This window comes from Erinaceus europaeus, chromosome 23 (assembly GCF_950295315.1).
Source record: "Erinaceus europaeus chromosome 23, mEriEur2.1, whole genome shotgun sequence".
NCBI classification, from domain to species: Eukaryota; Metazoa; Chordata; class Mammalia; order Eulipotyphla; family Erinaceidae; genus Erinaceus; species Erinaceus europaeus.
This window is the reverse complement of record NC_080184.1, coordinates 14,968,357-14,995,453: the sequence shown is the minus strand read 5'-3', so window position 1 is coordinate 14,995,453 and position 27,097 is coordinate 14,968,357. Positions and strand designations below refer to the sequence as shown.

Sequence of the window (27,097 nt, the reverse complement as noted above, 5' to 3'; positions counted from 1 at the left end):
GGATCGTTCGAGGGTGCGCCGAGCTCTTCCGGAAATGGCCGAAGGCCGACGGGGCTAGCCGAATGGCTCCGGAAAGAGCGGCGGTTCGGCTGGGAAGCCGAATGGTTCCGGAAACAGCCGAGCGCTCAGCGGCTGCTGTCCGCGGGGCTTAGTGACGTCCGGAAACAGCTGTGCGAGCTCGACGGTTTCCGGAAATGGCCGAAGGGGTTCGGCGGGGGGGGGCGTGGTCCGAGGCTGGGGCGAATGACAGCGGCCTTCCTACCGGCCAGGGCAGGGCTGGGGGGCATGGCTTCTGGGGCGCCAAGAGGACATGGGGGTGCCAGGCGGTAGCACCCCGGTGAAGTACACCTGTTACCGAACACAAGGACTTCACGAGTGTGGAGTTGGGTTACAGGCACCACTGTCTCTGTCCCTAGCCCCCGCTCAATTTCTCTGTCCTATCAAATAGAACAGAAAAAGGCTGGGGGGTGGCACACCTGGTTGAGCACACATATTACAGTGCACAAGGGCCCAGGTTCGAGCGCCCGATCCCCACCTGCAGGGGGGAAGCTTCAAGGGTGGTGAAGCAGGGCCGCAGGTGTCTGTCTCTGACTCCCCCCATAATCTCTCAGTCTTGGGGCCAGGTAGTGGCGCACCTGGTTAAGTGCACACGTTACGCTGCACAAGGATCTAGGTTCAAACCCCTGGTCCCCACCTGCAAGAAGAAGCTTCACGATTGGTGAAGCTGTAGGTGTCTCTCCTTCTGTCTCTCCTCCCCTCTCATTTCTCTGTCTCTATCCAAGAATAATAATAAAAAGAATTTAAAATGTCTTTATCCAATAATAAAAATAAATTAAAAAAGGAAAACGGTTCCTGAGAGCAACATATATATGTGTGTGCATATAGATTTTTGTTTTCTAAAACTCTGTGATCTTTATTTACTATGGAATAGAGACAGAGATAAATTGAGAGGGAGGAGGAAGAGGGGAGGGACAGACAGACACCCGCAGCCCTGCTTCGACACTCGGGAAGCTTCCCCCCTGCAGCTGGGGACATGTATATTTATTTATATTTATCTAGTTACTCTTACATATTCCATCTGCCAGGGCGTCACCTGTGCAAACACCCTGCTTGGAGCCCAGCCCCTCGCCAAAGAGACACCAGGGCTCAGCTTGGTCACAGGGCTTTTATTTGCGGTGGCTCCAAGCCAGGCAGCTCAGCACGGGGTCCGGGGGACACCAGCCCCCCTGCTCACATGCATCTGGCCTGGGCGTCACTCGCACACTGGGGGGTGCACCCCACAAATGCTGTGGGGAAATTGAGGCTTGGAGGAGAGGAAGCTGTGCAGAGGCTCCAAGATCCACACTGCCCCCCCGGGGGAGGGGTCTCACTGGAGTTCCCTCCCAGAGGGGACCCCAAAAACGCTCTTCTGGGATTCACAGAAACACGGACAAGGGGTCTGGATGGCTGTGGTGCGGCAGCGGGCAGAGCTTATAAAAGTAATAAATTAGTGGGGGGCATTATTTACAAGCCTAGGAGGGTGGGGGTCCCCCCAGGGGACAGTGGGGGTGTCATTCCAGGCCCCTCTCCAGGGCACCCTTTGTGGACTCCCAGGAGATAGCGGTGGGCTCATTCTCAGTGCCCCCTGCCCCTGCCTCCAGGGTGCCCTTCACAGGATCCCTGGGGGTGGGTGGGTGGTCATTCAAGGCCCCACCTCCAGGCCGCACTATGTGGGAGCCCAGTGGTCAGAGCTGCCCTCAGTCCCGACCGCCCTGTTAGGGGTCCCCAGGAGACACTGGGGGTCACTCCCAGCTCCCCAAGGCCAGGGTCCCTTCTGTGGGGTCCCGGGGAGCACTAGGGGGGTCAGTCCTCCCATTTCAGGTGACCTCCAAGAGGTCCCCAGGAGCAGTAGGGGCCAGTCTCGCCCCCCAGTCCAGGCTGCCCTCTGCAGGGTCCCGGGGCACAGTGGGGTATGAGCCCAGACCCCCAGTCCAAGGTGCCTCCCATGGGGTCCTGACTACGGGGGCCGTCAGTCCTCCCCATTCCAGGGTGACCTCCGTGGGGTCCCCCCCCCCAGTGCAGCAGGGGTCAGTCCCACCCTTCCATTCTTGTCATCGTGTTTGGGGTCCCAGGGATCAGTTCCGGCGCCCCATGTCCAGACCGCCCTCCACGGGGTCCCCAGAGACAGTCTGCTCAGTCCAGGCCCGCCTCCTCCAGGCCACCCTCCCGGCTGCCTGCGGACTTGGGCGCGGCATTGTCATCGTCGAAGCTGACCTCCTGCACCGCCTCCTGCTTCTTGAAGGAGTCCCGGCGCTCCGACAGGTGCAGGCGGCGCATGACCACCAACTCGCTGTCCGCGCCTCGTGCCCGGCGCGCCGCCTCCCCCGGGCAGGCCCCCAGCTTGTCAGCCGACTGTCCGCGGCGCAGGCGCGGGGAGCGCGTGGGGTGACCGGGCAGCGGGGACGGGGCGCGGGGCGCGGGCGCGGCGGGCGGGCAGGCCAGCGGGGACGGTGGGATGCTGCTGGTGGACTTGCGCCGGCCGCCCGGGCCCCGCGGCGCCCCCAGCTTGGCGGCCAGGCCGTGCAGGGAGCTGGGACGCGCGTGCGGCGCGGGGGCGGGTGACGCGGGGCCGCTGGAGCCGGGGGAGCCGCCGGGCGGGGACGCGCCGTCTGCGGGCAGAGGGAGGCGGCGGGTCAGGCTGCGGCCCCCGTCAGCCACAGCGCCCGGCCCTGCCCGAGTGCCCACCTGGCGGCCCGTCGGGCGTGGGCGGCCCCGGGGTGAGGCCGTGCGTGGGCGAGCCGGGCAGGCTGTCGCCGGAGGACACGGAGTGGTGCAGGCCCGCGGAGAAGCTGCGGCTGGGGTGCAGGGCGGGCGCCTGCGGCGACGGCTTCCTCAACACCGACCTGCGCCTGCGGACACGGGGCTCAGGGCCACACCGCTGCCGGGACTCCACAGCGGGACCCCCGGCAGGGGACTGCAGCCTCGGGACCCATCCCAAACACCAGCACCCAACACCTGGACCCCCCACCCGGACTGCACCCTCGGGACCCATCCCAAACACCAGCACCCAACACCTGGATCCCCCACCCGGACTGCACCCTCGGGACCCATCCCAAACACCAGCACCCAACACCTGGACCCCCCACCCGGACTGCAGCCTCGGGACCCATCCCAAACACCAGCACCCAACACTGGGACACCCCCAACCCCAGGAGCCCCATCCCTGCACCCCCCACACCAGGAACCCACCATCCCAGCACCCCAAGTCCAGGACCAGAAAATCGAACCCCAGCCTTAGATACCAACCAAACATCCAGGCCCTGGAGCCCTGAACACCAACTCCGACGCCCAGAGGGGTCCCCGCACTGCCCTGGGGCTCCCCATCCCTCCCTGACCCCTGCTCCTGTCTCTCTGGCCTTGGGGCTCAGTCCCCACCCCGCATACCACCGTTACCCTCCTTCCTCCTTCCGGGGCGCCCCACTTACCCAGCAGGGCTCCCCCAGCCAGGGGCCCCCCTCACCGGTCTTGGGGCTCCCTCCGCCGGCCCCGCTTGGTCCTCCGCGCCAGGCGCCCCGCGGCCCCACCCCTGCGAGCAGGTCCCTCGCGGATGTTGGTGTCCTCCAGGGCCGCGGTGCGCAGGGTCAGAGAGCCGCCGCTCTGTGGGTCCCCGAGTCAGCGTCCCACCTGGACACTCCGCGGGCCTTGGGGTGTGGGAGTAGGGGCTTGGGGGCCCAGGGGCCCTGGGTGGGGCGGATGGGTTTGGGGTCCCTGGGATGATGAGTTTTGGGGTCCCAGAGTGGAATCCTGTTTTAGGGTCATTAGGGAAATGGGTTTTGGGGTCCTGGGGGAGATGAATTTTGGGGTCCCAGGCAGGAGGGGGCTCCTGGGTCATGGAGCAGATGGGACTTGGGGTACCAGCGTGGACAGGGTCTGGGGTCCCGGGGCAGATGGGGTTTCTGGTCCTGCAGGGAACAGGATTTGGGGGTCCCGGCCCCACACCTTGAGCAGAAGCTCCACCACGTCCATGTGCACCAGGCCCAGCACGGACTCCCCGTTCACGTGCGTGATGAGGTCGCCGGCCCGCAGCCCGGCCTCCTGAGCGGGGCTCCCCTCCTCCACGCTCTGGGGGCAGCGGGGCAGAGCTGGAGGGGGCCACAGGCCGTGCCCACCCCCCTCGACCCTTGGGCTGGTTGGAAGTGGACCCCACTGCACCCTGGGACCCCCCAAACCGTGGGGTGCACCCCATCAGCCTCACAGCTCCCCTGGGTGTGCCCCTCGAGAACCCCCGACCCAGGCCGCAGGCGCACCCAGACCACGTGGTGCACGGCGTAGACGTCGCTGTCGCCCATGTAGACGCGGATGGCGCGGAGGCTGAAGCCGAACTTCTTCCCGCAGCTGCGGATGAGCACGGGGGGCCGTGGCCCGCATCCCGGGGAGGGGTCCCGGCTGGGCGACGAGTCCCGCGACGACGGGTTGGAGGACAGTGACCGCGGGGACAGCGGGCTCATGAGGGCACCGCCGCCGTCGTCTGGGGGGAGGGGAGAGTCCTGGGATCCCGGCCCAGAACTGGGGTCCCAACCCTCAGCACCCCACAGCACCACTCAGTTCCCCAGACTCCAGGCTTCCCGCCCTCCAGGCCCCCACCCTTAATACCGTCTCCCATGGCTCAGCCACCCCCCAACCCTTCCAGCCCTCAGCCCCCCCAGTCCCCGGGGCCTTCACCCCTGAGCCCCCCTCATGGTCACCCTATCCCTTTTCCTACCACAAGACCCCGCCCCTCTCATTGAGGCCCCGCCCCATGGCACCAGGCTCTGGTCCCTCCCCGGCCCCCAAAGCCCAGGCCCCGCCCCCAGCACCCAGCCCCGCCTCCTCCCTGACTCCCGCCCCAGGCTCTGGCCCCACCTCCAAAACACAGGCCCCGCCCACATCGCCCGGCCCCGCCTCCTCCCTGACTCCCGCCCCAGGCTCTGGCCCCTCCCCGGCCCCACAGTCGAGGCCCCGCCCCCAGCACCCGGCCCCGCCTCCTCCCAGACTCCCCCCCAGGCTCCTCCCCCAGGCTCTGGCCCCTCACCGGCCCCAAAGTCCAGGCCCCGCCCCCAGCACCACGGCCCCGCCTCCTCCCAGGTTCCCGCCCCAGGCTCCTCCCCCAGGCTCTGGCCCCTCACCGGCCCCAAAGTCCAGGCCCCGCCCCCAGCACCCGGCCCCGCCTCCTCCCTGACTCCCGCCCCAGGCTCTGGCCCCACCTCCAAAACACAGGCCCCGCCCACATCTCCAGGCCCCGCCTCCTCCCTGACTCCCGCCCCAGGGCCTGTCCCTGTCCAGCCACCCGCCGCGCCCCTCTGCCCCAGGGCCCCCCCCCACCCCGCTCTAGACCCCGCCCTAACCCGCCCCTGGACCCCTCCCGGGCCAAACCTGCGGTGACGATGAGCGACAGGGCAGACACGGACGCCGACTTGGGGACCCGGCTGGCGGGGTTCCTCGCCTTCTCGGGGTCCCTGGGCGCCCCTAGCCTGCGCGCGCGCCCGGCCTCCAGCGCCCGCGGGGTGCAGTGGCGCGCCCCGGTGCTGTTACTGCGCAGGCGCGCCTGGCTCAGTGCCGCGGGGTCAGCTGGGGACAGCGGGTCGGGGTTTAGCATCCCCCCACCCCGGGTGCTGGGGGTCACCCCACACTGGGCTTGGGGGACCGTGGGCTCCGACACTATCTGAAAGCCGAGCGCACCTGTCCCAGGCACAAGGACCCGAGTTCGACCCCACCCCGCCCCACCTGCAGGGCGAAGCTTCTCGAGAGGGGAGCAGGGATACAGGGGTCTGTCTGCCTCTCTGTGCCCCTTCCCCTTCAATTTCTCTCTCCTATCAAATAAAAAAAAAAATTTTTTTAAAGGAAAAAATGGTTCCCGGAGCAGCGGATTTCTAGTACCGGCACTGAGCCCCAGACATAACCCTGGAGACAATAAAAAGAATAAACGAGTGAATAAGCAATTAAGTCTGCAAGGGGCTGGGTGGCGGCACTATGCACAAGGACCCGGGTCTGAGCACCCCCAAGCTTCATGAGCTGTGAAGCAAGGCTGCAGGTGTCTCTGTCTCTCTACTTCCCCTCCCCATCAATTTCTGTCTTTACCCGGTAAGTAAATAAAGTAAAATATTAAACTTAAAACAAATAAACGGTGCTGGAGACAGCCTAGTGGTTCTATAAAGAGTCTCTCCCATCTGAAGCTCTGAGATCTCAGGTTCGATCCCCAGAACCACCATCAGCCAGAGCTGAACAGCGCTCTGGCAGAAAAAAAAAAGTGGGTGGGGGTAGATAGCATAATGGTTTTGCAAAGAACCAAAGGAAAATGGCCACTGGCTGCAGTGGATTCCTGGTGCCGGCCGGAGCCCCGAGGAGCCCAGGGCAAAAACAAATCAGTAAGATCTTCAAGGGGGCCAGGTGGTAGCACACCTGGTTAAGCACACACATTAGAGTGCACAAGGACCCGGGTTCGAGAACCCCAGCCCCCACCTGCGGGGGGAAGCTTCATGACCAGTGGAGCAGGGCTGCAGGTGTCTCTCTGTCTGCCCTGTTCTATTTCTGTCTCTATGCAACATATGAGTGAATGAAAGCCCTTGTCAGAATGAGCCTCAGGGCCCCCCTCCTCTGGGGCCCTCTCTGAGGCCCTGTCTACCCCCACAGGACCCCACGCACCGGAGAGACTAGATGGCTTGGGCTTCCCTGGGGGCGCTGCTGGGGGTGGGTCGGGCTCCCCCAGGATGAAGACGGGCTTTGCGGGGGCAGGGCTGGCCACCTCGTCCTCGGAGGAGAAGGCGAACTTAGGCATGACGTTCAAGCCGACAGTGCTGAGCAGGGCCGGCTGCTCTTGCTGGGGGCCGGAGGGCTTCATCCTGGGCAGGAAAGGGGTCGTCACCCCGGGCAGCGCCAGCCCAGGCTACCCCCCCTCCTGGCCCTGAGGAAACATGAGGCAACCCCCTTGGCGAGGTGTGCCGCGGCAAAGCCCATCCTGCGATGCCCGGCCCATCGCTGCCGGGTGTGACAGCGTTGGGACGGCCGACTGAGGGGCCCCTGCAATGCCTCCCTGCACCCAGGTCCCACCCACCGGCCCACCTGGGGATGTCGGAGCTCAGACGCCGACGGTAATCTATGGGGCCGTGCTCCCAGCTGTCATCTCGGTCCTCACTCAAGCTTCTCTCGGCGAAGGTGGGGGCGGGCTGCACGGCCAGGAACTCGGAGCTGCTGTAGACCTGGGGGGGGGGGCATATCGTCACCCCCTGAGGTCTCCAGGCTCCGACCGCAACCTCACTTCCTGTGTCCCCCCTGTGCCCAGGGATGAAGCTGGGGACCAGTTGTAGAACTGATCAAACACCCAAACACCGGGGACAGTGGGCAGACCCAGTGAGCAGCCCAGTGGGTAGCGCTCACACCTTGCTAGATTTGAGCCCGGGCACTACATGGAGGCATCACAACAGCACCAGGGGAAGCTCTCAGCTCTGCCTCTCTCTAGTACTCACGACCTTAGTCTCAACAGAATAAAGAATAAAGCAGCCAGTGTGTGTGTGTGTGGGGGGGGGGGCAGCTGAGCTCTGTCCCCACTGCCACCTAGAAGAACGTCTCCCCCATCCCAAATTAAAGGGGGTCCTGGCTACCTTGCTGAAGCGGTGGGAGCAGGAGGAGAACTGGGGGATCTCTGTGGATGACTCCTCGTCATTGGTTTCCTCGTCGTCTGAGGCCAAGTGGCGGTACCGCTCCGAGCGTGCTGGGTGGGGGGTGGGGGAAGGTGGCCAGCTCAGTTCTGAGGGGTGCGGGGCCTTCCCAGAACCCTGCAGGAAGGCCTGAGTGTCCAGGTCAGGGGGCCTTTCCATCAATGAGACTGAGCCTCATTCTTACAGAAGAGACGGAGGTTCAGAGTGGACCTCTGCCATGCTCTAGTCACATTCAGCAGACACTAGGGGCCTTGCGTGGGGGTGACCAGAGACGCCAGGAGGACTCTCAGAAAGCTCAGGGGGTTGGAAAGTTCCCGGTCGGGTGGGGGACACTGGCCCACCACCTCCACCAGCCCCGGGGGGCCCCCCAAGCCTATCGCTCACTGTCAAAGTAGCTGGTGTCATCCTCAGCCTCCAGCTGGGGCACAAACTCCGCCTTGTGACGCAGCAGCCCTGCCCAGTCCAGGGACCAGAAGAAGGGATGCTGTTTGACCTCATGGGTGCCACCTGCAACGGGCCAGTCTGAGCCCCGGGGACCCTGCCCCCGGCTGGCGCACTGGCTCTGCAGAGCTCAGCTCCTGAGCTTCCTTCCCGGGCTTCACACGGGACGCCCTCAGGCTCCTAGGCATCCCTCAAAGCCCTGCAGGGAGGCCTCCGACAGCCGCAGCCCTCCAGGCCCGGCCGCAGCTCCGCACCTGTGCCCAGCCGGTCCAGGGGGCTCTGCCGGAGCAGCTTGGTGATGAGGTCCTGCGCGTCCCCCGGAAGGGCCTCCTCCCCCTCGGGCCACATGATCTCATCTGCCGGGCGGGAGGGGGCGCGGTGAGGCCTCCTGGTCCTCCGAGCCCCCGCAGGCCCCGGACATACTGCAGAGCCCTCGTTCTCACGCTCCCCACGTTGACAGCGAGGAGACACCCCCACCCCGCCCGCTGGGCTTCACCACCCCGGAGCTCCTGCGGGTGCCATGAGGTGCCGGCGGCTGGAACCCAGGACGCATGCCGGCCAAGGCTGGCTGCCCCTTGCCCTGCGGTATGTGTGTGTGTGACCGTGGGGGTGAGGGACTCGTCAAGGCTCGAACCCGGGGCCGGCAGGCACGCACCGCTGACCACCTGCCCAAAGAGCTCCTCCGGGGTGTCTCCGAAGAACGGCACGCAGCCCACCAGGAACTCGTAGAGAATCACGCCCATGGCCCACCAGTCCACCGGCTTGCCGTAGCCCTGGCGGAAGATGACCTCCGGGGCGATGTACTCGGGAGTCCCGCACACCTGCGGGCGGCGGGGGAGTGGGCCAAGGGCAGGGGCAGCGGTCGCGGAGGGAGGGCCACACCTGCTGCCAGGATGGCCCCGCCCAGTCCCCAAAGCCCCGCCCACCTGGCATACTAAGACACGCCCCTGCTTCTCTGGCCACGCCCCACAAGCCAAGCTCCCCACCCACTGGCCCCTCCTAGCTGCTCTGGCCACGCTCCACCGCAGGCCACACCCACCCACTCAACCCCGCCCACCTGCTTGTCCACGAACTCCCGCGTGTCCTTTTCAATGTGGTCCTCGTACAGGTTGGTGGCCATGCTCATGAGGCCGATCTTGGACAGGCCGAAGTCCGTCAGCTTGATGTGGCCGAGCGAGGTGATGAGCAGGCTGGGGGGGCAGGGGGTGTCAGGGCGTGAAGGGGCACCCCAGACCCAGAAAGCACCGGCGACGCCCAAAGGCCAGGCAGACGTGGCCCCCGGACTCCGGGCAGGCCGCTGGCCATGGGGGCGCAGGCCGGGGCGCCCCCCCCACGCACGGCCCTCACTTGTCGGGCTTGAGGTCGCGGTGCACGATGCCGTAGTTGTGCAGGTACTCGAGTGCCAGCACCGTCTCGGCGAAGTACAGCCTGGCCATGTCCACCGGCAGCGGACCCATGTTCTTGAGCAGCGTGGCGCAGTCCCCACCTGCGGGCGTAGCTGACCATCTGCCCCGGCGGTGGGCTCCACCCCAGCCCCGCCCCTGTCAGCTAGGCTCCACCCGGACTCTCCCCCTGGGCCCTCCCCTGGCCGGCCAGCCCCGCCCCTCCGGCTGGCCATCCCCGCCCCAAGATCATATAGCTCCGCCCCCAGGCTGGCCATCCCCGCCCCAAGATCATACAGCTCCGCCCCCAGGCTGGCCAGCCCCGCCCCGAGGTCATACAGCTCCGCCCCCAGGCTGGCCAGCCCCGCCCCGAGATCATACAGCTCCGCCCCCAGGCTGGCCAGCCCCGCCCCAAGGTCATACAGCTCCGCCCCCAGGCTGGCCAGCCCCGCCCCAAGGTCATACAGCTCCGCCCCCAGGCTGGCCAGCCCCGCCCCGAGGTCATACAGCTCCGCCCCCAGGCTGACCAGCCCCACCCCAGGTCATACAGCTCCGCCCCCAGGCTGGCCAGCCCCGCCCCAAGGTCATACAGCTCCGCCCCCAGGCTGGCCAGCCCCACCCCAGGTCATACAGCTCCGCCCCCAGGCTGGCCAGCCCCGCCCCAAGGTCATACAGCTCCGCCCCCAGGCTGGCCAGCCCCACCCCAGGTCATACAGCTCCGCCCCCAGGCTGGCCAGCCCCGCCCCAAGGTCATACAGCTCCGCCCCCAGGCTGGCCAACCCATCCGAGCCAGCAGGGTCCCAAGTGAGCTAACACCTTAGCAGATCAGCCAGCCTCTCCCCAGGCAGCCCAGCCTTGCCCCGTGTGCGACAATTCTGCCCCAGGCCAGGCAGCCCCATCCCCAGGTCTGTTAACCACACCCCGCCCCCAGCCCCGCCCCGGCCAACAAGCCCCGCCCCCTCGACAGCCAGCCCCGCCCCTCCCACCGGCCCCCAGCCCCAGCGGCCCCAGGTCTGAGCCCTGAAGTCAGGACGCCCGGCACCCGCCTTCCTTGTCTCCCCGCACGGCCCCTCTGCCCACCTTCCACGTACTCCATGACCATGCAGAGGTGGCGGCGCGTCTCGAAGGAGCAGAACATGCCGACCACGAAGGGGTTCTCCGCGAAGGTGAGGATGTCGCGCTCCACGAAGGCCTGATGCACCTGGTTGCGCAGGACCAGGTTCTGCTTGTTGACCTTCTTGATGGCAAAGCGCTGCCGGCTGTCACGGTGCCGCACCAGGTACACGGCCCTGGGCAGGGGACACGGGACGGCGGTATGGGGGACACGGGGACACGGGGACCAGGGGGCATGGGGGACATGGGGGCAGGGGCCCCTGCCACCACCCAGCTCCCGGCTACACAGCCCGGGGACAGGGGCTAGGGGTAGGGACATGGGGACCCTCCTTGCACCCTGGCTTCAAGGTACTTGGCCCTTGAGGGAACGGGGATCATGACGTGGGGCCCCCTGCACCCCAGCCAGCCCGGCTCACCCATAGGCCCCGTTGCTGATCAACTTGATAGTCTCAAAGTCGCTCTCACACGGCTTCCTCCTTAACGGGCCCCCCAGGGCGCGGTTCTGGGATGCAGAGGGGCTCAAGGTCCCAGTGCTCCCCAAAGACCCCCCCTTGTATCCGAGTCGTCCTCCCCCCAAGCCCTCTAGTCTCCGCTTCCCAGGGTCTGTGAGAAAGGCCCGTCTCCCCAGGGATCTGGCCCTCCTGGGGCCCCCCACCCCGCTCCTGTGGCCCCTGGCCCCCGGCCCCGAGTCCTGTCCCCGGGAACCCCCGCTGAACCCACCCTGAACGCCCCCAGAATCAATTTTTTACGCCCTGTGAGGTGACACCCCCATCCAGTCTGGGGGAGGGGCCGATGGCAGGCGGTGGGCAGCTCACCTGGGGGGACTCGGGGGCAGCGGGGGGTGGCGCTTTCTCATGTAGGTGACTCATCTCTGCAAGAAGTGAGGCCTCCATGAGGGGCCTCTCCCGCCCTCCACCACCCACCACCTGCTCCTGTCCCCAGGTCTCTGGAGAGACAGAGTGGAGGAGAGACAGAGAGAAGAGACAGAGGGACACAGAGAGTGAGATACAGACAGAGAGAGAGACAGAGAGACAGGGAGAACAGCAGGAGAAACAGAAGACAGGAGACAGAAAAGAGACAATGGAGAGGCAGGGAGAGAGAACACAGGCGGCCTCAGGAAGCCCACCCCGCCCGCCCGCCCGCATAGGCGGGAACCTGGGCTCTCACGCAGGGAAGGTCCCCAGGGAGGGTCCTGAGCACTGGCCCTCAGGGTCCGAGAGGCCTGGGTTCAAGCCCACCTTCCAGCGGGTCCCGGGCGAGCCCCAGCTGGCGCACGATGTAGCGAGGCAGGTCGGAGCTGATGCCACTGCCCTCCCGGGCCTGGCCCTCCGCTGCCTCCAGCAGGTGATAAAACTCCTCAGGGTCGAACTCCTGCAGGGAACAGGCAGGAGGGTGGGTGCCTCTTCCTTCAGGAAGCCCTCCCGGTCCACACACACACACACACACACACACACACACACACACACACGGGCCGGGACCCACCAGGCACTCGAGCAGCCGGGCCGGACGCGAGATGATGATGAGCAGTTTACGCACCAGCTGGGCCACGAAGCCCACCTCCTCACTGTCCGAGCGCGCGTGGGCCTGGGGGTGGGTGGGCAGGCGGGGCTCCTGGGTCCCTGGTGCAGGTGCCCCTCCACCCCTGCCCCGTCCTGTCCCCTTGGCCCTACCCCCATCCTCGGGTCCCTGGCCCGTCCCCCTGTCCTCTGTCCCCTCGGCCCTGTCCCTGTCTTCTGTCCCCCCACCCGCCGCCCCCACGCACGTCCTGCAGCAGACGCTCGAGCTTCTCCTGCATCTCGAGGAAGTAGCGGGAGGTGACGAGGGCCTCCCCGGACGTGGCCAGGCAGTCTCGGGCCAGCTCCACGACCTGGTGGTGGATGAAGCCCAGAACCCCATCCGCCAGCGCCAGCTGCGCACCTGGCTCGAAGGTGGCCAGGAAGTCGCGCAGACGGCCCTCCATCTGCGCCGTGGCCTGGGGGCGGGGGCGGTCAGGGGGCAAGGGTCAGGGAGCAGAGGGTCAGAGAGGCAAGAGGGTCGGGGGCAGGGTTGAAGGTCAAGGGGGCAGAGGGTCAAGGGCAGGGTTGAGGGTCAGAGAGCAAGGTCAAGGGTCAAGGGGTCAGAGGCTCAGGGGGCAAGGTTGGGGAGCAGAGGGGAGCGGAGGGGGGGGGTCTAGATTGGGCAGGTCAGGCGTGCCAGGCAGCAGGGAGGGGTCAGCCCTGCGGAGCTCAAGGCGCCGGGTTCGGGCCCCACAGCCCATAGGGGCACCGTGGCTGGTGGGCGGGACTGTGGGGGTCTCTCCGCTCTGTCTTTGTGATGCTTTTCCCCAGAAAGCAGCCAACTGGGGGGCAGGGGTGCAGGGCAGGCTGGGCGGGCAGCAGGGCTGGGGCGGCACCTTGGGGAACCGCTCCCGGTACACATGGTTCATCATGACGATCTCATTGTCGAAAGTCCCCGAGGTACGGCCCGGGCTGCGGGGTGGCGGGGGGGACACAGGGGATAGTTAGCACGGGGATGGGGCGTGGCCGTGGCGTGTGGGCGTGGCCTGAACGGGTGGGGTTTGCGAGGGCGGTGCTATCGAGGCCGTGGGGCGGGGCCTGACTGTGCGGGTGGGCGGGGCCTGGCCGGCTGGGCGGGGCAGACCCGGCGGTGTGGGCGGGGCCCGCGAGGCGTCGTGGGCGGGGCCATCCAGCCGCGGGGCCGCACCTGAGGCTGCGGGAGCGAGGGCGCAGGCGGGGCGAGCGGCCGCCCTCGTCGTCCACCACGCTCTCCGAGCTGCGGAAGTGCTTGGACAGGAAGTGCAGCTCGTCCGGCGTGGGCTGGAAGGGAAGCTGGTGCAGGCGCTCTCTTGAGGAGGAGCTGGACTGCGGGTGGGGTCGCTGTCACTGCGCCACCCTCAAGCCCCAGCTCCCGCGTCCGCCCACCAGCAAGGCCAGGCCGGCCATCGGATAGCGAGGGGCTCCCGCTGGACTACTATGCAGCCGTCAAAACCCCCAGCTGCAATGCCCGGCCCATACTATGCAGCTATCAACCCCCCCAGCTGCAGTGCCCGGCCCACCAGGACCCTGTCCACCCCCCCACCCCACCCCCACCCCCTGAGACCGCGGGTACCGAGACGGTGGAGCTGGGCGTGTTGGTCCCATAGCCTGAGGACGGCAGGGATGCGAGGGACCATCTTCGCCCGTCAGCCCTGCACAGGAAAAGAGTAGCGGTCAGGCGGGGGGGGGGGGGTACAGAGCCGGGACAAGGCCACTGGTGGGCCATAGGGGCGACCTCTTCTAAAAGCAGAGATCCCCCAGAACCCTGAAGAGCCAGGGCACAGCAGCTTTGCCAGGAAGCCGCCTCCTTCAGGAAGCCCTCCCTGATGACAGCCATCCTCACCCAAACTGTGCCGGCTGAGCCTGTATTGCCACACAAGTGGGAGGGCACTGGCTGCTTCCCAACCTGAGGGGGGACTCCAGGGTGGTGGGGGTGCTCCTGCCCGGCCCCCCAGCCCCCGCAGGCTCCCCATGAGTGGGTTAAAGAGGTGGAATTACCTGTCTGTGCGGGGGAGGTGGCTGTGGGGGGCCGAGTGTGTTGGGGGGCACCACCAGTGGCCGGGGGGGAGAGGGGGACAAATGGTGAGGACAAATGCTAGGCCCTCGCACTCCCTCCTGCCCCCCCCCCCCAAACTGGGGCCTCACCTGCGGGCGAAAGGGAAGTTGACAGCAGAGGCGGCCGAGAAGTTTCGGGGGCTCTCCAGGGGGCTGCTGCCTGGGGGGGGGACGCCGAGTCAGGGGGGCCGAGCCGGCACCCCGAGCCCCGCAGGACCCCCCACTCACCTGTGGGCACCGACAGTGGCGACAGTGGCCGGGAGAGAGTGGGCGAGGGCGTGCCCACCACCAGGCTTTTACGGTTCCCGCTGCGGCAGCTGTGGGGGGCAGGGGGGTGGAGGTCACAATGGGGGCCCCGAGGCCATCCCGGCTACCTCTGAACCAGCAGCCCTGAGCCAGCTGGTGCCCCCCAGTTCTGACTGCAAATCCTGCCCCCCCCCCCGCTGAAAAGAGGGAACCCCGGAGCCTGGGGGCAGGAGCAAGGGCCCCCGTCCACCCCATGCACGCCCCAGGACCACGGGGAGGTGAGCCCCCAAGACACCTCCCTCCACTGCTCATTGGAGCCTCAGAACCCACTCTGGGGTCTCCTCTTTTTTTTTTTAATCTTTATTAGATAGATAGCCACAAATGGAGAGGGAAGAGGGGGAGAGAGACAGAGAGACCCCTGCAGCCCCCGCTTCACCACTTGGGAAGCTTTTCCCCTGCAGGTGGAGACCGGGGCCTCGAACCTGGGTCCTTGAGCACTGCAGCATTTGCGCTCAACCAGGTGCGCCACTGCCTGGCCCTGAAGGGGGGTCTCCTTCTTAAGACTTAGTTAGCAACGAGAGAGAGCAGAGCCTCTGGCTCCTGCAACATGGGGATCAAACCTGGGACCTCCCGCCTGAGAGTCCACACCCCAGAGCGCATATATATATATTAATTATATATATATATATATATATTAACTTCATTCTTATTCTTTTATTGGTGGTAATATTGATTTACAAAATCCTGAGATCACAGGTGTCTCACACCCCACCGTCCCCACCAGCAGAGGCTGTGTCCCCATCCCCTCACCGGAAACCGCAGTGGCCCTCTCAAATCATGGTCACTACTACTAACTGTCACACGCTGTCAGTGATCTCTTAGAACAGAGGACTGCAGGGGGTGCTGGGGCTCGAACCTGGGTCCCAGGCATGCAGGTCCTGGGCCCAACCCCTGAGCTAGTGCCCTGCCCCCAAGCACTTGTTTTTGATTTCACACAGGCTGCCTGGATGGTGCGGCTGCTTTGACGTGAGTGCCACCCAGGTTGGAACCCGGCCCCCACTGCGTGTGGGGCTGTCACTCTCTGTCTGAAAAAGTCAGTCTTGAGCAGTGAAGCCTTAGCGACAGATATGTATTCACATATACGACCTGAGTAATAACAAGGAGAGTGAGCAGGGCCCCACAGTGCCGGGGTTCGAACCCGGGGCCCAGCCCTAGCCGCTGAGCCGACCCCCCCGCCCCCCCAGAGCTGTCTCCCGGCAACGGGCTGCCTGAGCTGAGCTGCTGCTGCCCACACAGCCTCCAACGCAGCCAGCGTCTCCGAGCTGGGGGGACGGGGTCCCCAGAGGTGACGGGGCAGAAAGCGGGGTTCTGGGGCCACCCGCCTGCCCCTCTGCGTCTGCAGATGTGCCAGACTCTGGGTCCTGGGGGCGCCTGGGGCAGCACCTGAGATCGGAGGCCCCCCAGAACCCCAGGCTGGAGCCAAGCGAAGCCGGTTCCGGTCCCCACAGCACTTCCTGCCCCTCCCGCCCACATCCGCCGGGGCCCCACCTGGCCCCTCATAGTGAGGGGTGTCCTCTGTCAGGTGGAAAAACACGGGGCACCGCCCTGGACTCCCCACTCCGCCCTCTTGAAAACACCCCATTTGGGGGTCTCCTGGGGGCTCCCCAAGATTGGCCAGCCCTCCCTGCAGGAAGCAGGGGCCCCAGAAGCCTCCAGGGTCAATGACCCCGGCCACGTGTCACAGCTCACAACTTGGGGTCCTGTGAGGTCGGCCGTCTACACCCCATCCTGGGGGAGTAGGGGGTTCTCTGAATTCGGGGTCCCGTGAGGTCGGCCGTCTACACCCCATCCTGGGGGAGTGGGGGGTCTCTGAATTCGGGGTTCCGTGAGGTCGGCCGTCTACACCCTATCCTGGGGGAGTGGGGGGTCTCTGAATTCGGGGTCCCCAGAGGTCGGCCGTCTACACCCCATCCTGGGGGAGTGGGGAGTCTCTGAATTCGGGGTCCCGTGAGGTCGGCCGTCTACACCCCATCCTGGGGGAGTGGGGGGTCTCTGAATTCGGGGTCCCCAGAGGTCGGCCGTCTACACCCCATCCTGGGGGAGTGGGGAGTCTCTGAATTCGGGGTCCCGTGAGGTCGGCCGTCTACACCCCATCCTGGGGGAGTGGGGGGTCTCTGAATTCGGGGTCCCGTGAGGTCGGCCGTCTACACCCCATCCTGGGGAAGGGGGTGTCTTGGCAGGCCTGGGCAGTGGGGCTCCCCCAGAACTGAGAAGAGTCAGGGGTCCCTGGGGTCAGCATAGGAACCCGCCGGCCCAACACGGGACCCCCGGAGCCCCCCACGCGGCACCCAGGATGCACCCAGCACCGAGAGGTGACGGCCCCGGCTGAGGACACACAGCCCAGCGGGGGCTGAGCAGGGGGACCCCGATCCAGCAGCGCCCCCACCCCCAGCCGGCGCCGTTTTCAGAAGGGGAAACTGAGGCCCGACCGCGCTCAGCTCCAGCTGATGGCGCCCCCAAATTTTCCACTCTGGGGCCCCCGAGTGCTTTTCTGAGCAGGTCCTCTCCCACTCCGGGGGCTACGCGGCCCAGACCGGGGGTCGAGCCCCGGGGACCCCAGGTGCCCATGCCCGCCCCCCCCCCGCCCTGGTAGGTACGCGCGATCGCGGGGGGTGGGGGGCGAGAAATGGGGGTGCGAGGTGCGGGGGGCCTACCTTTTGGAGCGCTGCAGCAGCGCGCCCCTGGCGAGGCGGCCCCGGTGGCCAGCCGCCCCCGCCGTCCAGTAGCTGGGGTCCGACATCCCGGGCCGCGGGCGGGCGGGGGGCGGCGGGGCCGCGGGGGGCGCCGCGGGGAGGGGGCGAGCAGGAAGCGCCCGAGCCAGCGGGAGCCCCGCCCACCGTGGGCGTGGCCGGGGGCGTGGCCGGGGGCGAGAAAGCAGTCGGCGGGGCCGCTTTGGGCGAAGGGGGCGGGGCGTTGCCAGCCCGGCGGGAGAAGGGGCGGGGCGTTGCCAAGGCGGCGGAACACAGGATGGGGCGTTGCCAGGGCAGCACGCAGAGGAAGGAGGCGTTGTTAGGTCTGCGGGTGATGGGGCGGGACGTTGCTACGGCTGCGGGAGGAGGGGCGGGGCGTTGCTAGGGCAGCGGAAGTTGGCGTTGCTATAACCGCAGATGGGGCGGAGCGTTGCTAGGGAGGCTGGTGATGGGGCGGGGCGTTGCTAGGGCCACGGACGTGGGGCGGGACTGGCTGGGCAGAGGGCAAGGTGTGGCTGGCCCAGCCAGGAAGGGGGCTGTTGTTGCTAAGGGGACTGGCAGGATGGGTCGTTGCTAGGACAAACTGTTGCTATGTGAGGGCGGGGTGGTCTAAGGCACTGGGATCCCCCAGTCGCAGGACCTGGGAACTGCCCCCCACTCCACAAATTACCTCGACCCCATTTCTGGGATGCTCACCCTTTCCTGATTAGGGCACTCGAGCCCCCCCCTTCCGGCCTGGCCCCTGTCTTCCGCACCACCTGGGAAGCCTTTCCCACCCCCACCAAGTAATCTGGTACCACCTCCTCCAGGAAGCCCTCAGAAGTGTAAAAGGGCCAGGGGCAGGGCTGGGAAGGGGGGGTTTGGATGGGTTGACCACGCAAGCCAGATGTCTGGGGACACCCCCACCCGCACCCCATGCAGCACCCAGGAAGCACCCAGGCACAGAGAGGTAAAGGAGCTACCTCCTGGGCCCAAGTTTTCTGTGCATTATCTTTTAGAGGGAAAGGGAGAGACAGAGATCACAGACACCACCCATAGAGCTTCCCAGTACCATCCATGGCGCTCCCATGTAGTGTGGGGCTTGAACCCAGGGCCTCCTGCCTGGCAAGGTGTGTGCTCTGCCTGCTGAGTTTCTCCCGGGCTCTGGAACTGCTCTGAGTGCTGGGGGAGGGAGCGGGGGCCTTGCATGTGGTGGTGGAACAGGGTATGTGTGTGGGAAGGGGGTGACAGACTCCCCCAGGCCCTTCCCGCCCTGCACCCTGCCCTCTGGAGAGACCCCATTTTCTTCCTCCACATGATTTTCAAGGCCCCCCAAAAAACAAAACACCAGCACAGATGGAGGAGCCCCTGCCCCCACAGATGCCTCCCCTCTGGGGAACGGGCGTCCTAGGTATGAGGGGTGGGCAGAGAGCATCCTGAAGGGAGAAACGGGGTCCAGCAGAGGGGACCCCAATGATCCATTCCTGGGCACCTGCAGCCAGGGCGGGTGTGTTGGGCTCACAGGGGCAGGACCCCTCCTTACTGGGGGAGCTCGAGCGGCCTGCAGCCCAGGAGGCAGAGGAGGGCACCCTGTTGGCACGGGGCTCTGCTGCCCTCTGCTGGCCGCGCCCCTGCTGGCCCACAGCTCAGGCTCTGGGAGCTGCCTCCCCTCCAGTGTCACCCTGGCGCGCGAGGTCCCCCACAGGAACTCCTGTGCCTCGGTTGCCACCTCTTCCCAGGGAGGTGACAGGCACCTGTCACTGGACCAGCCCCCCCCGAATTCTCCAGCCCATAGACCACCAGGGAGCGACTCTTTCAGACTAGAGTGAGAATGACTGATAGACCACCAGTTCTCCCGGGAGCCACCAGCCACCCCCTCCACCACCGACGGAACGGTGCCAGGAGCCCTGCACACCCCTGAGACTCCCTCCTGTTTCGGGGTGGCCCCATCCACAGTGAGGCCCGGCAGCAGGGCCGCCTCAGTTTCCCCAGCTGGTACATGGGATCTGGAAGGGACAAGAGAGAGCGGCTTGGCTGGGTGTGTGTGGTGGGGGGTGCCTTTGTTTTGGGGGTGCTGGGGGTAGGGACCCCACTAGGGGCCCCTGGACGCTGTGAGCAGAGGCCGGGACGGGGCTCGAGGTCAAAGCCTGGGAAGCCACCACCTGCTTGGGGTGTCCTTGGCTCCCGGCTCAGGTTCCGGCCTGGCTGCTGCCATCTGTGGGGGGTGGAGATGGGGGACCCCGGCCCTGGCTGGGACCCCGGCTCAGGCTCAGGTAAACTGAGGCAGGGAGCCCCCGCAGTGGAGGCCTGGGTGGGTGGGGTGTCCCTGGAGTTCTGGGGCGCCTCGCCCCCGCGGTCACTTACCTCCAGGGGTGCAGCCCCAAGGAGGGGCTGCAGGGGCTGTGGGGACTCCCCGGGCTGGGGCTCAGGCTGCTCGGAGACAGACTGCAAAGACAGGGGGGCCGCCGTGACACTTCCGGGGACGAGGGACCCCCAGTCCTGAGCTGTCCCGCAGGCCTCGGAGAGGAGGGGAGGGGAGGGGAGGGGAGGAGGGGCTGGGCCTGCACACCGGGAGGGCTCCCTGGAGGCGGCGGCGCTGGGACAAGGATGCAGGGGGTGCGGAGAGGGCGGGTGTCCGCAGCCCCGGGGAGCCCCCCCCACTGCGCCCCCACGGCCCCCCAGGTGCCCCCGCCGGCCCGGCCGGCACTCACTCGAGGCTCAGCGCCGGGATGCGCAGGCGGTCTCTGCGCCCTTTCATGGCGACGCCCCCTCCCCTGCGCGCACCCAAGGGTGGCGATCGCGGGGTGCCGGACAGACGGACGCGGGGACAGCGCCGGGCGGACACGGCGAGGGGGGGCGGGGTGCGGGCTGGCTCCACCCGGGGGCGGGACTCGGAGCCCCGCACCTGCGCAGCCCCGCCCGGCGGAGGAGGGGCGCCCAGATGAGGGGCTGCACCCCGGGGACGGCACCCCGGAGCCCCCCGCGCCGCGGAGAGTGGGGCCCCCGCCCTGGGAGGGCGAACCCCGAATGTGGCGGCCCGCGCCCCTGGCCAGCGGTGGGCTTCGGGGACCGGTTCTCAGCGCACTGCGCCCCGCACCCCCCAAGTGCCGGCGGGTCCTGGCGGCGGGGCTAGCGGGACGCAGGGGAGACCCCAACGTGGGGGGCTGCGGGACCCCACACCTCGCCCCTGGGGGACCCCAACACCTCGCCCCTGGAGGACCCCAACACCTCGCCCCTGGGGGACCCCACACCTCGCCCCTGGGGGACCCCAACACCTCGCCCCTGGGGGACCCCAACACCTCGCCCCTGGGGGACCCCAACGTGGGGGTCTCTAGGACCCCACACCTTGCCCCTGGGGGACCCCAACGTGGGAGGGCTGCAGGACCCCACACCTCGGCCCTGGGGGACCCCACACCTCGCCCCTGGGGGACCCCAACACCTCGCCCCTGGGGGACCCCAACACCTCGCCCCTGGGGGACCCCAACGTGGGGGGTCTCTAGGACCCCACACCTCGCCCCTGGGGGACCCCTCACCTCGGCCCTGGGGGACCCCAACACCTCGGCCCTGGGGGACCCCAACACCTCGCCCCTGGGGGACCCCAACGTGGGGGTCTCTAGGACCCCACACCTTGCCCCTGGGGGACCCCAGCGTGGGGGGGCTGCAGGATCCCACACCTCGCCCCTGGGGGACCCCAACACCTCGCCCCTGGGGGACCCCACACCTCGCCCCTGGGGGACCCCAACACCTCGCCCCTGGGGGACCCCACACCTCGCCCCTGGGGGACCCCAACACCTCGCCCCTGGGGGACCCCACACCTCGCCCCTGGGGGACCCCAACACCTCGCCCCTGGGGGACCCCACACCTCGCCCCTGGGGGACCCCAACACCTCGCCCCTGGGGGACCCCAACACCTCGCCCCTGGGGGACCCCAACACCTCGCCCCTGGGGGACCCCATCCTGGGGGTCTCTAGGACCCCACACCTCGCCCCCTGGGGGACCCCAACACCTCGCCCCTGGGGGACCCCAACACCTCGCCCCTGGGGGACCCCATCCTGGGGGTCTCTAGGACCCCACACCTCGCCCCTGGGGATGTCCTGAACCCTGATCCCACTGTACTCCTTTTTTCTTCCCCCTGTGCGCTGGGTGAGGGGCCCTGGCACCAGGACTCTGCACCCCAACAGCCCCCCTCAAAGGCCTCCAGCGAGAAGCCGCCCCCGTGGCACCCCAGCCCCACCCGCGCCCCGAGCCTGCGTCTGCGTCTGGGGGCTCTGTCGTCGGTGTGGGGGATCTGCGGGGGAGTCCCCACACCCCAGTCTCAGCAAGTAAACAGCTGGGCCTGCCGTCCTCCGTGGGGACTTTGCCCCTGGCCAACGGCCTTGCACCAGGCACGGCCCAGCGGTCAGGCCTGGGCCCCTGTGACCCCGGCCCTCCTCAGAGTGCAGCCTGGAGACACCCCAAAGGCTCAGTTTTCCAGCCTCCCCCCAGGATTCATTCAGGCACCTTGGCTGCCAGACAAGCCCCTCCCGGCCCTTCCCGGCCAGGTCCCTGTGTGTGTGTGGGGGGCTGGCGGGTGGGAGGCGGCTCCGAGTCTCAGTGGCCCTTATGTGACGGCGCCCTAAGACCCCGGGCCCCCACGAGCTCACCTTCGTCCCCGGCGAGGCAGGCTCAGCTCCTTCTGAAAAGAGAGGAGGAGGCAGGTTGTGGGCAGGGGTGTCACTCCCCAGCAGACAAGCCCCGGACACCCCCACAGCAGTGTCCCCCACTCACTTCCAGGCTGACCCCTCCCCCCCTCAACCACCTTTTTGTCTCCTCTCATCCTATTCCACTGTGGCTCAAGCCTTAGGCAACAGCGCCACCTCCTCCTTTTCCAGGCAGTCCTCCCTGATTGCCTCCCTGCCCGGCTCAGTCCGCCAGACATAAACATGGGCTTATACCTGAGCTGCCCCCTCCTTGAGCTCCCTGGCAGGGTCGACCCCCACCCACATCCCATGGCGTGAAGAGCAGATCCAGCTCTGGGGCCTGGGGACAGTAGCAAACTGTGAGAGAGCCCAGCTTGGGGTCTGCTGTGACCCCAGACTCTGCCTTCAGAGGTGGGTCACCGAGGAGGGGCCCTGCATTGTTTGGGCTCAAGTCGTTTGCTATGAGAGAGACAGAGACAGAGGGAGACAGAGAGAAAAGCAGAGGGGAGGCCGTGGGTTGAACCCGGGACCTCACGCAGGACAGTTCAGCGCTCTGCCCGCTGGGCCCCCTCCCTGGCTGCTGTGATGGGGGGTCTAATGCCAGACCCCATCAGCAGGGAGGAGCTGGGAGCAGGAAGGGGGCTGCCGGACCCTCCCCCAAGTGGCCCCCCAGTGATCCTGCCCGTGCCTCAGTTTCCCCAAGGATGGCCGGGTCCCGGGAAGCATGGCTGAACCCTGTCCCCAAGGCAACGAGGTGCATGACGGGCCCCCACCTCCCCCACCCAGAAACCTGCATTTGCTTCTCACAGAGAATTGGGGGGGGAGCTGGGGAAACGCTCAAGGCTTCTGCAAAAGCCTCTCCTGCCTGAGGCTCTGAGGCCCCGGGTTCAGTCCCCCAGCCAGGGCTCAGCAGGGCTCTGGGAAATAATAATAATAATAATAATGGTTCTACAAAAGACTCTCCTGCCTAAGGCTCTGAGGCCCCAGGTTCAATCCCCCAGCCAGGGCTCTGGGAAATAATAATAATAATAATAATAATGGTTCTACAAAAGACTCTCCTGCCTGAGGCTCTGAGGCCCCGGGTTCAATCCCCCAGCCAGGGCTCAGCAGGGCTCTGGGAAAAAACAACAACTGGGGAGGCAGGGGGAGGGGCACGTTGATGGCAGCCCCCCAAAAAAAGGCTGAGTGGAAGGGGGCCCCCGCAGAGTTCACCCGCACACCCCGGCCTCCGCCGTGTTGTTCCCGGCGCCATCTGCTTCCGCCCGCAGGTCCCCCCACACCCCGTGCCGGCTGTTCTCCAGGATTGATTCCAGCTGGAGGGAGAGCTGGATTCCCGCCCCCCAAAACACCATCCTGCTCTGGGCCTGGGCAGGAGCCTCAACTCTCCCATGCTGGGTACCCCCAGATCAGAGGCCTGGGAGGACGGGGTGGGGGGCAGGAGCTCAGCCAATGTCCCCAGGGGGGACGTCCCAACAGAACCAGGAGGGAGCAAGAAAAGGTACAGCTGGCGCAGCTGGAGGGCTTCCTGGAGGAGGAGAATGGCCAGAGGTGGGCCAGGGAGCCAGGGAGAGAGTCCTGGCCTGGGGATCTGTTCAAAGGTGCTGCTGTCTGTCCAACGAAGGTCCCATGGGCGAGAGGGTGTGGGGGGTGAGGGGGCTCCTGTCCTCGTGGTCCTGGTGGCATCGAGGGACAGGCCATGTCCCAGGCCACGTCACTGGCACCACGTCACAGGGCTGCACTCTGCCGGGGGCCAGGCTCAACCCCGGCCCGAGCCCTCGGCTGGGAGATAGTTCAGCTGGGGGGAGGGTCAGACTCAGGCTCTTTCCTCTCTCCATCTCTCTCTCCCTCTCCATCTCTCTCTCTCTCTCCTGTGTAATAAATGAAAAAGAGGAGGAGGTGTCTGGGACACACACACACACACACAACCATAATAAAAATGATGGGAGGACTGCACCCAAGCAAGGACTCGGGGAAGAGGGCCTTGGGGTCCCGGTGATGGTCTTGGAGGAGAGAGACCCAAGTCGGGGCGACAGACACTTGTCAGGGACGCGACACGAGCAACTGCACCCGTGTGTCAACAGCTGTCCTGAAAACCACTGAGCTCCTCCCCAAAGTGACTCTGAGAAAAGAGAGAGTGAAGGAAAAAAGAGGGGCCAGGCGGCGGGGCCCCCGGTTACTAAGCGCAGCAAGTACTAAGCGCAAGGACCCGGGCGTGCGCCCCGGCTCCACACGAGGTGAGGCAGGGCTGCAGGGGTCTCTCTGTCTCCCCCTGCCATCTCCATATTCGGCTGTTTCTATCCAATAAATCAAACAAAACTAGTTTTTTAAAAATTTAAAGAAAAATATGAGAGGAAGAGAAAGAAAGAAAGAAACAGGAAGGGAAGAAGAAAAACAGGGAAAGAAACATAAAGAAGCCGTGATTTCTCTTCCCCACCCGCAGGGGAGTCGCGTCCCTGGCGGTGAAGCAGGGCTGCAGGCGTCTGTCTTTCTCTCCCCCCCTCTGTCTCCCCTCCTCTCTCTATTTCTCTCTGTCCTAGCCAACAACAACGACATCAACAACAACAACAATAACTACAGCAAGGGCAACAATAGGAAAAATAAATAAATATAAAATATATATTTTTTACAAAAGCCATGCTCTACAACTCAAGGCTGCCATCTGATTGGTCAGGAGGCCCAGGCTATTGTTTGCACTGGCCAATCAGCACCAACTTGAAGCCTCTAACTTTGGGGGAATGGCATCCTCCACCTATGATTGGCTCTGACAGGCAGGCTGCCCCCTAATTGGCTGAGGTGCCTTCCCTGCGGCATCTATGGTGAGGTGTGGGGAGACCCCCCCCAAATCCCAAAACCTGCTTCCTGGCGACACTTCTGCCCCGAGGAGGCAGAGCCAGGGCTGTTGGCGGCATGGGGAATGGCAGTGAAGCGACTCCCCTGCAGGTGGAGAGCCGGGGACTCGAACCCGGATCCTTACTCCGGTCCTGTGCTTTGCGCCATCTGCGCTTAACCCGCTGCGCTACCGCCAGACTCCGATTGAATTTTTTTTTTTGCCTCCAGGGTTATTGCTGGGCTCGGTGCCTGCACCATGAATCCACCACTCTTGGAGGCCATTTTTTCCCCTTTTGTTGCCCTTGTTGTTGTAGCCTTGTTGTGGTTATTATTATTGCTATTGTCGATGTCGTTCATATTTGTTGTTGGCTAGGACAGAGAGAAATGGAGAGAGGAGGGGAAGACAGAGAGGGGGAGAGAAAGACAGACAGCTGCAGATCTGCTTCACCGCCTGGGAAGCGACTCCCCTGCAGGTGGGGAGCCGGGGGTTCGAACCGGGGTCCTCACGCCGGTCCTTGCGCTTTGCGCCACCTGCGCTTAACCCGCTGCGCTACCACCCGACCCCCCCCCCCCCCCATTGAATTTTAAGATTGAGGGCTGGAGAGCTGCCTCAGGCCACACGCTGCGTCCCCGGCAGCGGGTTACGGTAGATCGGAGGGGACGCCCTGCTCTCAGCCCATAAGAAAGAAACACACCTGCCTCTCTCCCTCCAGGGTTAACTCTGGGCTCAGTGCCGGCACTACCAGCCCACTGCTCCTGCAGCCATTTTTCCATTTTATTGGACAGAACGGAGAGAAACTGACAGGGGAGGAGGAGACAGAGAGGGTGAGAGACAGAGACACCTGCAGCCCTGCTCCACCGCTCATGAAGCTTCCCCCCTGCAGGCGGGGGATCCTGGGGGGCTTGAACCCGGGTCCTTGTGCTTCCTACTTGGTGTACTTAACCGGCTGCACCACCACCTGTCTCTCCTGCTTTTATGTTTCCCTTTATTTGATAGGACAGAGGAAGACTGCGAGAAGAGGGGAGACAGAGACCCCTGCAGCCCTGCTCCACCGCTGGCGAAGCTCCCCCCTGCAGGCGGGGGGCCGGGGGCTGGAACCTGGGTCCTTGCTCATGGTAATGTGTGCGCTCAGGCAGGCGCCGCCGCCCGACTCCCATAAGTCAATCTGAGAGAGAGAGAGAGGGAGAGAGAGAGAGAGGGAGCCAGAGGACAGACCAGAGCCCCGACAGCTGCACCCTCGTGTGTGTGTCTGATGCCGGGGCTGGGACCCGGGGCCTCAGGCCTGCAGGGCAGACACGCACGGCCCCTGGCATCTATCTGGGGGTCCCGCCGTGCCCCCCACAGTCGCTCGGGCAGAGTCTCGGAGCCCGGGCGCAGGGCGGGGCGGGGCGGGGCAGGGCGCGGACCCCGCTTGCGCCAGGGACGGAGGGTGAGAGGGGCCGCCCCGCCGCCCTGGGCCAGGTCCCGGCTGGCTCGTGCCCGGAGCCTCAGTTTCCCCGGGCGCCGCGAGCCGGTCGGGAAGGTCCCCCGTGACGTCAGCGGCGCCCCTCCACCGTGACGTCAGCGGCGCCCCCTCCCCGTGACGTCAGCAGCGCCCAGAGGCGGCTCTATTTCGGGAGGCCGCGGGCGGGCGGCTGCGGGGCTCCGGGCGGGGCTGGCACCCCCCACAGCGGCCTCTGCTGCCCAGGCCCCGCCAGCCCCTCGATCCTCCCCGTCCTCACGGGGGCGGAGGGGTGTCCCGCCTGCCTGAGCCCCCCCCCCCCCGCCGGCCCGGGTGCGACCCCCCATCCTTCCGCTTTCATTTCGCGTCCAGCCGCAGGCACCCGCACGGGGGTCTCCCCGCCAGGCCGCAGGGGCAGGCGGGGCTGCTCAGGGGGTGGCGTGCGCCCGGGACACAGAAGGACTTGGGGGCTGGGGGCTGCAGTCCCCTTGCGCGGATGGGGAAACTGAGGCTCGGGGAGGCGCAGGGACTGCATGCTGGGGGCAGGGGTGGGCGGGGGGCTCCGCCAGACTAGCGCCCCCGTTTGCTGCAGATTTGGGGGCAAAACCAGGGGAGGGGGACCCCAGCGCGGGGGAGACGGGGGTTCTCTGGATGAGTCCCTGCACGGCCGCCCCGGTGGATGGCATCCCCTGCCTCAGTTTCCCCGTCGGGGTGCAGGGCCGGGTAGCCGGCAGCCTCAGTTTCCCCAAATGCCAAAGTGGGGGACCCCGCACGTCCCAGCAGGCGGGTGTGCAAGCGGGGAGCGCTCGGAGGGCGCCCCGACCCCTGCCGCCGCCTCCGCAGCCGCGGCTCGCCCGCCGGCACCCCGCACCCAGGAATCTCCCGCAGCTGCCCGGCGCTCACCTGGAGCCCGCGGCGCCGCAGGAGGCTCGGCTCGTCCATCGCCCCGAGTCCGCCCCGCAGGCCCCGCCCCC

At 66.4% G+C, this 27,097-nt stretch overlaps 1 protein-coding gene across 9 annotated transcripts; it reads right to left on the bottom strand.

The window, feature by feature from the left end:
* Positions 1-1,151: 1,151 nt before the first annotated feature.
* On the bottom strand, positions 1,152-27,097 carry MAST3 (microtubule associated serine/threonine kinase 3). 9 transcript variants are annotated; one of them, XM_060182271.1, is made up of 29 exons: positions 27,027-27,097; positions 21,817-21,848; positions 19,539-19,619; positions 14,428-14,516; positions 14,290-14,359; positions 14,143-14,163; positions 13,718-13,796; positions 13,313-13,470; positions 13,002-13,077; positions 12,372-12,581; positions 12,092-12,193; positions 11,848-11,980; positions 11,425-11,480; positions 11,026-11,111; positions 10,577-10,785; positions 9,462-9,600; positions 9,172-9,304; positions 8,770-8,935; positions 8,369-8,470; positions 8,058-8,180; positions 7,617-7,726; positions 7,078-7,214; positions 6,661-6,857; positions 5,392-5,586; positions 4,287-4,507; positions 3,979-4,101; positions 3,500-3,636; positions 2,725-2,888; positions 1,152-2,648 (listed from the first exon to the last, which is right to left on the bottom strand). In XM_060182271.1, the coding sequence occupies exons 1-29, from the start codon at positions 27,063-27,065 to the stop codon at positions 2,173-2,175; spliced, it is 3,864 nt and encodes a 1,287-aa protein (XP_060038254.1). In that variant the 5' UTR covers positions 27,066-27,097; the 3' UTR covers positions 1,152-2,172. The 9 variants fall into 9 exon arrangements, with proteins under 9 accessions (XP_060038254.1, XP_060038255.1, XP_060038259.1 ...); XM_060182272.1 differs by lacking the exon at positions 14,143-14,163; XM_060182276.1 differs by lacking the exon at positions 19,539-19,619.